This window comes from Erigeron canadensis, chromosome 6, assembly GCF_010389155.1.
Source record: "Erigeron canadensis isolate Cc75 chromosome 6, C_canadensis_v1, whole genome shotgun sequence".
NCBI lineage: Eukaryota > Viridiplantae > Streptophyta > Magnoliopsida > Asterales > Asteraceae > Erigeron > Erigeron canadensis.
The window spans coordinates 34,405,698-34,419,461 of NC_057766.1; the positions used below are offsets into that span (position 1 = coordinate 34,405,698).

The window sequence follows — 13,764 nt, forward strand, 5'->3', positions numbered from 1 at the left end:
ATCATATTAACCTAATAACAACTATAATAACAATTACGATCATACTAACAAGTGTTTTCAAACATAATACTAACAATCATATTAACAATAACCATAAAATGTCTAACAATCATATAATTCCAAACTATGATAACATAACATTTTTAACACTAATTACAATCATAATAACTTTTCTAACATAATATATTAACAATCATATTATCAATAATCATAAACTACCAATAATTTCTAAAAATCATATCATTTTCGACTATAATAACATAACATTTCTAACACTAATTTCTAACAATCATATTAACAAAATGGTTTTTCTAACATAATACTAACAATCATATCCTACAAGTTTCTTACAATCAAACTAACAAACGGTATAATTTCTAACTATAATACTATAACATTTCTATAACTAATAATAACATATATTAAAAATATTAACAACAATAAAAAAGTAAATGAGTGTTAGTAAACATACAAAGAAAACGTCGGAAATGTGGGTCGACGAAAAATTGGGTCGCCGGAAAAGTCTGGCCGGAATGGAACCGGGTCGCCGGGAAAGGAGTCGCCGCTAAAACCTCGCCTTAAAGGGTGGTGGGGTGGCTGGATTTTCTCTTGCCGCCTGAAAAGTTGCCGGAATATTAAGTGGGTGGCCGGATTTTCGTCACCAAAAAGAGGGTGGGGGTGGCAGGATTTTTGATAGAGAGGGTGAGGGGATTGATGGCCGGATTATGGAGACAAAATGGTTGATGGCCGGATGTTTCTTTCTTTTTTTTTTCCATAGGGATGGGCATTTTTTATTGTAGAAGATGATGAATATGGCTTGCGGTTGCGTTTATGAAGAAAAATAGGTTTTAGTATTAACGGCGATGTCGCCGTTAATACTAGGGGCCAGGTGCGTGAAACAGTCGCTGTCCTCTGCAACGTGTTAGATAGGGCCCTAGGTATTAGCGGCGACGTCGCCGCTAATACTCCCTGGTGGGGGTACCCTTTTGCCCTGGGGGTGTTACACACCTCGATATTTAATAGACACACATAAAACAAGTACAAATACTTGATTGCCCGTGGTAGAGCCAAAACTAGAGATGGCAAGATATCCTGCTAGTCAATGTTCCATTTGCTATTTTAATGTGACACTCAATTTCATTGTTCACATATTAAAAATAACAAGAGGAAACAATAATTTAGGTTTTCTCATGCTATTTTTGGCCAACAGGTATGAAAACTAAGTCCTTTACACTTTTCTATTTTTACACCTTTGTTGTCGGAGGTCTTTTTGGAAACAATTTCTCTACTTTTGAGTAAATGTAAGACTATCTACAACTTACTTCCCCCATACCCCGCTTAAATATTGTGTCTTGTTGTTGTTGTTATTGAGCTTGAGTTTTGATCTCCTTCATCTATTCTAAAACATTTCTAATAAATATGTATTTTGTTACTTGTGTATTGAGTTTTGATCTCTTTCATCTATTCTAAAGCATTTCAAATGAATATGTAATCTGCTTGTGTATGTATATTTAATATTTATTTGTATCTCTGCTTGTGTATTGAGTTTTAATGAGCTTGAGTTTTGATCTCCTAACATTCTATATGAATATGTGTGTTGAAGATAAAAAAAAAAAAAAAAACATTGTGCAAAATGATGAAAATACCCCTTACATGTCATGTACGTCAAGTATTTAACGCCCATCCGTCACGTCCAGGTATGGCCCGAGTGCATATGCGAAAGATTGGATATGACTGATGTAGTATTGAAACTTTAGTCAAACTATCAGTTGTATTGAAGTATAGTTCAGATATCATTTGCATAATTAACCATTTTATATATTAACTACTTTATAGAGTATTAACATTTCTCTTGTCTTTGCAAATTACAACTTTAATATGCTTAAAATGCTCTAGACCATTTAACAACCTATCATCTAAATACATGATTTTCTAAAAATATCATTAATAAATAACTAATAAAATATAACCATACATGACTTACCAAAAATATCATTATTGAAGCTCCCGGACCATTCAACAACAACCTACTACCTAAATTCATGGTTTATACTGGTAATATTTATCCTTTAACTTGTAAAATCATCACACGAGCATGCGTATAATAAATTTTAGAGGAAAAAATATTGTATGTATTTAGAGTTAGTAAAATAGTGGAGGAGTAATATCCTACTAGGAATCTAGGATAGTCGGATATGCCTTGGAGAAAAGGAATCCCGACCCTTTCCTAAATTAATTTGTCTCAACTTCCATGGCGCTGCAAATGAAAGCGTATTTCAGCAGCAGCAGAAGCTGCTCCTCCTCCGCCGCAACAGCTCTATCATTCCGGTCATCAGTCACTCCTTTTATCTCCAACACCAACAACAACCACGTCTCTTTTCAGCCATCACTGAAACCTGCTGGTCGTTCCAAAGCACAAGTAGTAGTTGCTGTCATTAAAAAAAGCCCTAAACGTCTTAAATACTCTTCCCCTCGTCTCCCCAAGGTACTTTTTCACTTTTTTTTTTTTTTTACAGATAATTTATCTTTTTAAATGTATAGAAAGTGTAGGAAGAATTTTGGATGCATATTTTTAACATCTTGATGAAAAATGTAAAAAGAACTCGGAATTTTTATCTACTTTGTGTCATAAAAAGTGATTAAATGTTTACCGGCCATTTAAAATTTAATGACTGTGAAGCCAAAGTTAAAAAGTTGTGAGATAAATTGAAAATATACATCAGGAGGATGGTTTGCTCTATATTGAAGTTGATCCGGAGGGATCGGACACATGGAAATTGGATGCAGCTGTGGAACTTCTTAGCAATGGAGCTGTTGGTGTCATTCCCACCGACACCGTGTAAGTTATTTTTAGAATATGCTTATATTTGTATGTATATAAGTATATTATATTTATAGCTCAGTGTGTTTATCACTTGTTTGTCTACATAGTTATTTGTTATTAACAAGCCCTGTACACAATGTATAGTGTTAGTATTTATCAGTTCCTTGCAGTGGATATCTGTGTTTATGACTATATGTATAGCACTAGTACGTCTTTTAGAGTTTCAGTTGTTTCGTCTACTTGGTTATTACATGTAAGCAAGCCCTGCACACATTGAATTGCAGTGTTCGTGTTTTACTAGTTTCTTTTAATACACAAACCAATAGGGTCAAGGAGTTGAGATCAATCCTTAAAGATTGACCGTGTTTAACGACCTTCACTGTGAACGATACAATAGTCGGTGAATACACTATTGTTCTCTGATGGTATGAATTTTTGACATTTATGTTTTGTTTTGCGCTCTTGATAGGTATGCTATGGTTTGTGACATGACTAACCATGATGCCATTGAACGTCTTCGAAGGTAGATGTTTTTGTACTCCCATGCATTAATCCACATGGTTGGAATATGGTGGTTCTTCTAGTCATAACTGAAGATTCTTTTTGTTTTTTATACTTTTTTAAATGCAGATTGAAAGAAGTAGAGACTGGAAAGGCAAGCATCTATTATATTATCATATTTGATGGCATTGTGTTCCTTTTTTTCTCTCTATCTCACTTATCTCATCTTATCACTCTTGCAGCCCTTTAGCATTTTATGTCGCTCTCTCCATGATATAGATACCTATACAACTGGGTTCCCTCGTGGAAACAGTGATGGATTTTCTGACTATTTCCGCGCTGTGAAGCATTGTGTGCCAGGACCCGTAAGTATAATTTGACTATCCTGTCTTATTTTCTATGATTGATTCATAGGTTAAGTGGTTGACCCTGTATGCTAGGTTTGGATTGGAAAGGGGGGCAGGTTCAGTAACTAGTTAAAACAGGATGTTTTGACCCACAAAAATGTTTTTTGCTCTTTCTTATAAACACTATTTATGTTAATTCTGATTACAAAAACAGTACTACTACAATGATAATCTGAGTCTTTGAATCAGACATTTTAGGAGGCCTTATGGATCTTCTTTTTAGCTAATCTTAATATTTGACTCATTTGAGACAAAACTGGATTCATATCAACCTATTCATAAGTAAATGAGTCTGAACTCCCCATTTTTAGTAGAAGGGCACGCTGTTTGTTTACATTAGTTTGTAAGTGCTTCAATGCAGACTTTGACTGGGATCAAATAAAATTGCCACCTCTAAGTTTAAAGTAGTAATAGTTTTCTGTTCACCTCTTTCAATCTATTTGGTCCAATTTTTGGGCTTCTGCTAGTTTGACAGCTCTTCTGATGATTGTTTCTTTCTTTTTTTTCTCTTTTATTTGGTGGTTTGTGAATATAACAGTACACTTTCATCTTAACTGCAAGTAAAGCATTACCAAAACAGTGTGTGAAATATGGGCCCACTATTTCGAAATATGCATCCAGGAAAACTTTGGGTGTTCGCATACCTGATGATGCTGTATGCCAAGCAGTATTGGAAAAGATGGGTGCACCTCTGATTTCCACAAGGTAAGGTTTATGGATCAAACCATATTCATCGTTCCATAACTGCATAACTACACTTTTAGCAGCATGTATGGTCATATTTAATCACCTAAAGTTAGTTTATGTTGATGAAGTGGTTAAATACTTGCATTTTTTGTTTCAGTGTCAGGTCACCGGTGGAAAATCAATGGATACTTGATCCAGTTCTAATAGCTGATGCATATGGACCAGAGGTACCCTAAATATTCCCATTTATAATATTAAGTTATTAACTACTTATGATAAGGCCAGATGGGGTTGTATTTTTTCTTAATTTGGTCAAATTAAGAATCGAGCTAAAGGATGGGGGTCAAATGGATCTAATGGGCTGAAAGTTGCTAAAGTCGATTTTTATCGAGTTTAGCTGGTCAAAAAAAGATAAATCAAGTTCGAGCAGAAATGGGTCAAATCACATAATGGGCTGAAAGCCAAAGTCTATAGCTAATACGTAATAAGTTCAACTTCCTAAACTGTTTTATTCAGTAAGTGTAATTATTATTGTAGTGGTAGTCATACGCATTATTCATAAAAAAAATGGACAAAGAGTGCAGAACCCAATACGCCAGGTTTAACTTGTGTTATAAATGACCCGCTCTAAAATTCTATTTGTCCTGCTACCCGCACCGCCCATCTTGTCTATATCTCTTTCAGTATACGTGGCTGTTAGGAGAATTTCATTTGTCTTAAATATACTTATATCAGGGACTTAATTTTGTTATCGATGCTGGTGTTAGAGTGTCTAACCCATCTACTGTAGTGGACATGATACAGATACCCCCAAAAATTATTCGTCAAGGAAAGGTACTTGTTTCTATTTCAATTTAAACCTTTAAGGACCCAACTTGGGTTAAACATAATAGGGCTAAAATTGACTATCTAATATCATTTGTATGAAATTATTGTTTTTAGGGTCCTAAACAACAATGGATGGTTGAAGAGGACAGTGCAACTGAAGAAAGAGATTAAGAGAGTTGGTACCACATGCTGCATAGCTAACGCCACGTGTATAGTTTTGTTCAAAGCTTGAACTGACTTCAAAGCATTGACCCCTCACTTTTTGAAGGCAATTTATTCACTTTTTGTTCAAGGTTGGCAGGTCACTGGGTCATTTGACATTGAATGTTGCAATTATGTAACAATGCTACTGGTTAAATAAAAGCCTGTGATACACCCATTACCTTGCCTGTAAGTAAACCGAGGAGATGTATGCTTTGGAAGTTTATCTAATTTTACATTTCAAAATCACAATACCAGGTTTTGATGTTATCACATAATGAGTCTCATACTTATTGCAACTATGATCAATCGGTGAACCAAGATTACTTTCTCTTTTGTAGCTTCTAATCGAATTTGACACTTGTGCTCGCTTTCAACTTTGACACTTGCGCTTACACATTTCTTTCCTTGCTATTATCAATCATATTTTTGAATTTGTTTTGAGGCTTTTGAGGATTGTCTGTTGAAAAACATTGTCTGCTTATGACATTTGCAAAATACTTCACTTGGTAGGCAGTTCTGGGTTAGTTAAAGCTGTTGAGGTGGTTGGGAATTGGCTGTTATCACTAGGGCTATTCTCTGCTTTGGTGTGCGAATACAAAAAACACTGTTGTTTGACATCGTTTGTAAACATTTAGATTTGAAAGTTACGTTTCAAAATATTTGTGTTAATGTTAATTTCACATACATATTTTGCTACTAGAAGAATACTTATGCGATGCGGTGGTGGTGGACAGGGGGTGGTAGCGGCTGCAGCGGCATATTGATGTTGAAGGCATTGCGCAGGTAACGTGCTAGTTTTAGAAATTAAGAATATATGTTGTAAATTAATTTTATTAAGTGTGTTATAGGTATCTTAAATATATATTATAAATATTTCAAAGTAAAAAATATATAGATAGTAAATAGAAGTAGGGACAATTTGGAGTTATAACTAGCTAGTTGAAAAAAAAACACAAATTCTCTATAATGTGATTATAGAATAAATAAGTAACCATAATGTAATGTACTTAAAAAAAAAATTATTTTATATAATGTACTTTTTTTGTTCATCTAGATCACTGTACTTATGAAACTGGTTACAATAATCACTACTACAATTATGATGGGATACAACCGGTTACCAACATCTTTTCTAACCATAGTTTAATAATCTAACCTTAGTTAAATAAACAAACCCAAATTAAATGATTCCTACATCTTCATATATATATATTTTTTTTAAAAAAGGGGCAACCAAACTGTACACGTGACACATCTCCAACAATTAAACAATTCAATGTTATTACTCATTTGCCTGGATATTTGAAGGGGGTTCGTTCATAATAGTGTTTGTTGCGATATGTTATCGTAGTTTATTATACTTCTCTAAATATTTTACTATTATATTTCTTTAAATATTTGTCATTTGGGTATAGCAAGAGGTGAGTCGCCTCGTGGTATAATAAGAGGTCAAGAGGAAGTGGTTGAGCTAATAGTGTAATTGCATAGTAACTATAGTCAAAGAAACCACAATTATTTGGCCTTCTTGTGAATTGAAAATTTTCCCCTATTGTGGTTATGTATGCCCAGAAACATTTGGCAATTTAGGTCTTTTAATTATAAACTTCTATAGTCAAGAAAACCACAAGTATTTTGTGTGGTATGACTATTGGTTTATGTCAATTAAACCCACTACATGAGATAAAGTTTAGAACTTTCTGTTATTATCATTCATAAATTATAGGTTATTATCATTCATCCATTGCAATTCATCCATTTCAAAGATTGTTTAATGTTTAAACTTCTTCAAATATGCCAACTAATGAAATTGAATGATTTTTATGTACACTAAAAAAATACTTCTTATATGTCAAACAACCACCAATACGACAGTATCAAAAAAACATTGTATTGTAAAAAAAATAATATGAGGTGGATGTTTTTAAAGTGGTAACTTACATGTCAGGTAACAGGTAATTTGAGTGATATTATTAGACGTAAGTAGAAGTGCATTATTCTATATAAAATAAAAGTGCAAATACAATGACCTAAATGGAAAAGAAAAAAGAATTATATAAAATGAACTTTTTTTTAAAAGTACATTACATTATGGTGACTTTAACCCGAATAAATAATTGATTTAATTTTAAATGCTAGTTGCGAATAAATAGGATGTAATGTTTTGTGAGAGAAAATTATTAAGGAAAATGGAATAGAAGATAAACAAAAAGTCGAGATGGCCGAGTTGGTCTAAGGCGCCAGATTAAGGTTCTGGTCCGAAAGGGCGTGGGTTCAAATCCCACTCTCGACAATATTTTTTTCCTATTAGTTTGCTATTCGACTTTCTTTTGTCTATTGCTTTTTCAAAGTAATATTTATTTATGGAAAATCTGTTGCTTTATATTTTTAACATTTCATTCTCCTCCCACTGCTTTTACTTTTTCTTCCATTGACCTGGTCACTTCCGTATATGTATTAGTAACCTTTTTTTAATTGTACTAAGCATAACAAGAGAAGTGAAAGTTTGATAAAGAAGTAAAGAACTTGACTTAATTCACGGTTGAACTTGACTCAATCCATTGTTGGCTTTCTAGTTAAGACCATATCACAACATAAAAATGAGTAATGATGTACATGTTTAAAACATAACTCTAAAAATATGAGAGTATTCGATGAATGATAATTGATTCAATTTAATCTCTTTCTTAATCTTCATCTTTTATCATATAATAATGTGTCATCATTTTTTTTAAAGTATAGTTAGGTCTATATGTTTAGTCGGAAAATGATGAGTACGGTAAACTCTACCAAAATATTGATGCTGCAAAGACAAAAATATTAAATAATATTATATTTTGACCCTTAAACTTTTTTAAGTATCTATAAATTCCCCTTGATTTTCTATGTTGTTGTACCTAAAATGCGTACAGCTATTATACGTATGATATTCTTATGTTTATTACATTCAGTTCTTTCTCCTTGGTATTAAAAAATTTAAATGTTTGGATAGTATTTTACTTTTTATTAATACCAACGAGTGTCATTTTAATATAATGTAATTCTCTTTCGTTTCGGTTTGCTTTAAACTATACACCAACTTACAAAAGTTTATATTACCACCCTTCAGAGCACCATGTATGGTGCTTGAGTTAGTCCAATGTCGTGTCCAGGTTGTGATATAACTATAGCTGGTTTTACAGACGTTTGTAAATATTATGGAATTTTGGCAATTTTAAGCATATGTAAATCTGTCTATTAGGCAGAAGGGAGGTGGACACAAAAACCTTTGGTACCAATTTTGGGCATGCCAAAACATCATCCCTTACTATTTGGCAAGGATTGAGGCAATCATAATCGGCATAGATATCGATGGAAAGAAAAATCAATAAGCATATATGAGTAAACTGTACAAATTTTGACTCGTCAATCATCCTCTTCGGATTTTGTAAGAATCTAACGCATCCTTTTGCAAGAATTTGCAACCATCTTCCATCCTTATCACCATTCCATCTGATTTTTTAAAAAAAGTTTTGATGTGATATGTTTTAGGTTCTAACTAGTTAGTAGGGATGAGCAAAAACCGAACCGGAAAACCAAAAACCGAAAAAAACCGATAAAACCGAACCGAAAACCGAACGAAATCCATTGGTTTGGTTTTTGTTTTCTAAAAACCGAACGGATCGGTTCGGGTTTCGGTTTCATATGCCAAAAAACCGATCAAAAACCGAACCGAACCGAATCAATTATATATTAATTATTTAATATTTATATCATATTACATTTATATTTATTACTTATAATTTGTAAATATGTTAATATATTTAAACTTTTTGTCTTTTTAGTATACAAATCTATATAAATTGTATGTTTTAGATGAAAACGTACATGAAAATCAATTCGTTTTATAAAAGTTATATCAATTTTAACACCTAATAAATATAATTAGTCGATAAAAAACATCTTTATATTTAATTTCTATATCATAATTTTTTTTGTTAACAATTGAAAATTAAATTTATAACATAATAAACAAAAAAGTTTTAGAAAAAATTATAATAAAAACCAAACAAAAACCGAAACCGAACAAAAAAACGGACAAACCGAACCGAATAAAAACCGAATCCAATGGATTGGATTTTCTAAAAACCGAATGGATCGGTTATGGTTTCGGTTTTAGCCAAAAACCGAACCAAACCGATTCATACTCACCCCTACTAGTTAGCCTAAAGATCCTCCTAACTATTGGATGAAGACATGTGGAAAAATCAGGGGGCAAGATTAGGAAAGAGAATTAGTGGATAACACATGTCATCTTCTTATAGTGTTAGGAGAATTTTTAGGCTATTTTGTTAGGAGGATTAATCATTTTCCATGTTTTCATTGGTCAAACATAACAAAAATTAACAAATTCATTGTTATCTTTTTATCCTCGATGTTTATCCTAGATTTTATTGGCTTATTAACAAATATAAAAAAAAATTAATAATTTTTTTTTTATTAATAAAAAGTCACCTTTCGAATTTTGTAAAAGAAAAATACAATACAATTTATATACTGACGGTCCTCATTGACTTTGTTTTCATTGTATAACTTTTTCAAAGGATGGGTGAAACTCATTTATCTAAGCTCATCTCTATTTGCTATACTAAATAAAATACAATTATCTTTTAAAAGTATTTTTAGAAAAATTATGATGCGGTAAGTCTATAATTTTTTTTTAAAATGGTCTTTATTTTAATTATGATGTCATAAATCATTTATAATATTTTTAATTAAAAATAACTCACTAAATACTTATTTAAAGTTCTTAATCTTTTATTACAAATAAATAAACTTTTTTATAACTATTATGTTATTAAATTTTTTTATAATTATTATATTTTTCAGTTCATTATTTTTATATCAATTTATAATTAATAACAAAATTATAGGTATATTTTATAGTTTTATAATTTTAATTAAAACGTCCTGATTTTGAACGAGGCTAAATTCGCCAGTAAACTAAAAAATTGTACTAAGCCAAACACCCCCTCAAGTTACAGAAAAAATACCCCTATCTTCATCATCACACATATAAAAACACAGAAGAGATAAGGTACACACTACTACAGTACTACTAGAAGAAACACTTTCCCCAACTCTTATCCTTGATTAATTGCAGACAAACATTTCTTCACTTGTCATCCAGTAAGTCACTTCCCCAATTCCAAACCCTAACCTATACATACACACACACACACCACCTAATTATATCTATATACAATTTCTTAAAACCAAATTTTGTTTTGCAGAGTGATGGCGGCAACAGCTGTCAGTTTCAATTTGGTTGGAGCTTTCAAAGGACTCTCATTTGGTTCAAAAGCATCTTTCTTAAAAGGTGATTTTGGTTCTGTTTCGAATGTTGGCAATGTTTCGTTTACGGTGCCGTTGAAAACGACACCGTTGACGATACGGAATGCGCATAAGAAAGGAGCTGGAAGCACTAAGAACGGGCGTGATTCGAAAGGGCAGAGACTTGGTGTTAAGATTTATGGTGATCAGGTTGCTAAGCCTGGCGCTATCATCATTCGACAGCGCGGAACTAAGGTATATGTGTGTGTGTGTGTGTGTGTATTAGCATCTTTGATTGATTACTTTTTAATTATTGATTTAATGTAGTTTTTTGCTTGTAGAATTAAGCCGTAGATGTTGAGTTTGAATTAATAAGCTCACAAAGGCACATACATTTGTTTGGCATTATTATATTTAGTTTGGATTATAACGATTATAATGCTTAGAAGTTCGAGATGTGTTTGTAGTTAGTTACTAGTACCATAGTATTTTTTTAAGTGCGTATGGCTTGACGGTGTTTGGTAATGCAGTTAATTTAAGTGAGAATATAGCTTATTGTGATCTTTTGGGTGCCAAAATGCAGTTTTGAAGTTTTATGTATATTAAGTGCGTTTTAGCTTATTTTGAGGGAAAACGCACTAGTTTTTAAACACAACTTTTAAGTGTGTTTGGGAGTCTAAAGCAAGCAACACTTGGGCTCGCTTAAACATAAGTGTGTTTTTCTATTAAAACGCACAGCCAAATGTTTCAAACTGCATTTTGGCGTTCAGAAAATGCAATATGCTATACGCAGTTAAAAGTTGAACTTTAAGACACCCTCTATATAGACCCGAATAGGCTTAATGTGTGATGTGATTACTTTGTAATCGTGTTTATTAAAATTAGCTTACAGGATTCCCTCAGAATTGGAATAAATATGTCAGGTTTGGTAGTTTTGGTTCTTGCTCTACAGGCTTAGGCCCTCTTTGCTGTTTCTAACTTGGGTTTTGCTAACTGTTGCTTTTGTGCCTATGATTAAGCTCACCAAGTATGGAATACATATGAAACATCACCTTTACTTTTTGTTTATAAAGTCATTTTAAACTAGTACGGGATCATGAAGTTTTATGATATGGAGTACAGTCAGTAGACCTTAGTATGACTACTCTTCTATTATCTTAGTCAAACAAGCTAGAGTCTTCTATGTGATAACCAAAGGGACTTTGGCCTTATCGTATCCAAGTTGGCACATAGACCAAGAGGTTGGAGGTTTGAGTCCTATTGAAGAAAAATATGTGAATACATTGTGGTTTGTTATATTTGCCTTTTAGGAAGAAAACGTGTATAATGTGATACAGGACAATTGGATGATGTATTGGTGTCTAGATTTCAAGTTAATAGTCCATGAAGTCTTATGTAGAATATCATAGTTGCTATATTGCTCTATATGTAGTTAGCTATAGGGCTATACGCCTATGCACATCACCTAAGTGATTGCTTTCAATCTAAAAAGTAAAAAAATCTTGGTTGATAAGTTAATTCAAGTCTTTCAGGGTCATGAGATGTGGTCTATTTTGACCCGTTTTTACAAATAAGTTGAGTCGATTATGGTTAATATCTAAATGGTCAAACTGGTACAATATTTCTTAACAAGAAACGGGCCACATAAATCGCAAGTTGGATAAAGTGCAATTTAATGTATATATTTGATGTATAAAACCTCCTTATTTATTTTTATTCAAACAATTAAATAAAATTTAAAACAGCATATTAATTAGGACAAACCGTCCAAGTTAGTTTGGCTCAATAAAATGGCCGTTTTGACCTATTACCCCACATGCGCACTTTGTCGGCTGACATGCTTTCTTGGTAGTATTAGTGGATTCCAGTGTTCTGAAGTGTCTTTTATCAGTTTTAAGTAATTTTCTGGCTTTTTATTATATGGTTCTAAAGTACGGATAACCGGTGGTCTTTTTTGCCATAAAGCACTACTCGGAGATTCATGTAGCAAATTATTATCCAGATTAACAACTCTTTATGGCTTCTATACAATTTCAGGTCCATCCGGGAAAGAATGTTGGAATTGGAAAAGATCACACCATTTTCTCTTTGATTGATGGATTGGTCAAATTTGAGAAGTTTGGTCCTGATAGGAAGAAGGTGAAATTTAACTTCTGAAACCCTAAAGTTAATTGTTTCAGCCACTTCCATTTAATACAATTTGTATATGTTTACAAAACAACAGGTGAGTGTTTACCCACGTGAGGTGCAGCCTGAAAACCCCAACAGCTACAGAAATAGAAAGAGAGAATCATTCAGGTTACAGCGTGAACGTCGAAAGGCAAGGAAGGAACTTAGGGAAGGGGGTGTTGCCGAGCCTCTGTTGGTGCTGGCTTCAGCTACTGCTGCTGAAATTGCAGTTGAAAACCAAGATTGCTGATTTGTATTATATGAATGACGTTGAATGTTGGCTTCTTCCACAGATGTAGCAACCAATTTACATTTTCACAAGCATTAATTGTTATTGTATGTTCCTTTTGTGCATATGTTGCCTTAGTAAGTACTGAAGTTCTTTTCCCTTCAAGCAAAGGTGGCATATTAAGTTAGTTGTACTTATAGCCTCCACCTGTGTATGAGAAAGCTTTTGGCTTGTTACAGGCTATTATGTTTTATGCAAAAATCATTAAGCTTTATTGTTGTCTTGAGTAACATATCTTGGGAAGCTTCCAAGGAATTGTAAATTTAGATTGTGGTACCAAAAGAATTAGCAAACAGTAAAATGATCCAAGAGAATGAGGAGCAGTGAAGAAGATGGTCAATCTTGGCTATGCGGTACCCCTTGGTCAAGATTACACAAGACCAAAACAGAACTGCAGGCATAAAAGATATCAATCAAAAAGAACAGCAAGTAGGTAACAGAGACCTCGAAGATCAATCACTTGTACCTACATGTCGGAAAACAAGTAAACAAGCAAATTTTGAAACTTTGAGACAGTCAACACAATCTTGTAGAATGATTACACA

At 32.9% G+C, this 13,764-nt stretch overlaps 2 protein-coding genes and 1 non-coding gene across 3 annotated transcripts; all 3 read left to right on the forward strand.

The window, feature by feature from the left end:
- Window positions 1-2,034: 2,034 nt before the first annotated feature.
- Window positions 2,035-5,721, forward strand: LOC122603883 (uncharacterized protein YciO). The gene is made up of 9 exons (XM_043776725.1): window positions 2,035-2,485; window positions 2,724-2,839; window positions 3,294-3,347; window positions 3,455-3,479; window positions 3,568-3,690; window positions 4,271-4,437; window positions 4,577-4,646; window positions 5,155-5,253; window positions 5,362-5,721. The coding sequence occupies exons 1-9, from the start codon at window positions 2,252-2,254 to the stop codon at window positions 5,416-5,418; spliced, it is 945 nt and encodes a 314-aa protein (XP_043632660.1). The 5' UTR covers window positions 2,035-2,251; the 3' UTR covers window positions 5,419-5,721.
- Window positions 5,722-7,660: 1,939 nt separating this feature from the next.
- Window positions 7,661-7,741, forward strand: TRNAL-AAG. Its single transcript has one exon. It is a non-coding gene; the product is annotated as a tRNA-Leu (tRNA).
- Window positions 7,742-10,500: 2,759 nt separating this feature from the next.
- Window positions 10,501-13,433, forward strand: LOC122603326 (50S ribosomal protein L27, chloroplastic). The gene is made up of 4 exons (XM_043776002.1): window positions 10,501-10,617; window positions 10,722-11,016; window positions 12,799-12,900; window positions 12,986-13,433. The coding sequence occupies exons 2-4, from the start codon at window positions 10,726-10,728 to the stop codon at window positions 13,178-13,180; spliced, it is 588 nt and encodes a 195-aa protein (XP_043631937.1). The 5' UTR covers window positions 10,501-10,617; window positions 10,722-10,725; the 3' UTR covers window positions 13,181-13,433.
- Window positions 13,434-13,764: the final 331 nt, after the last annotated feature.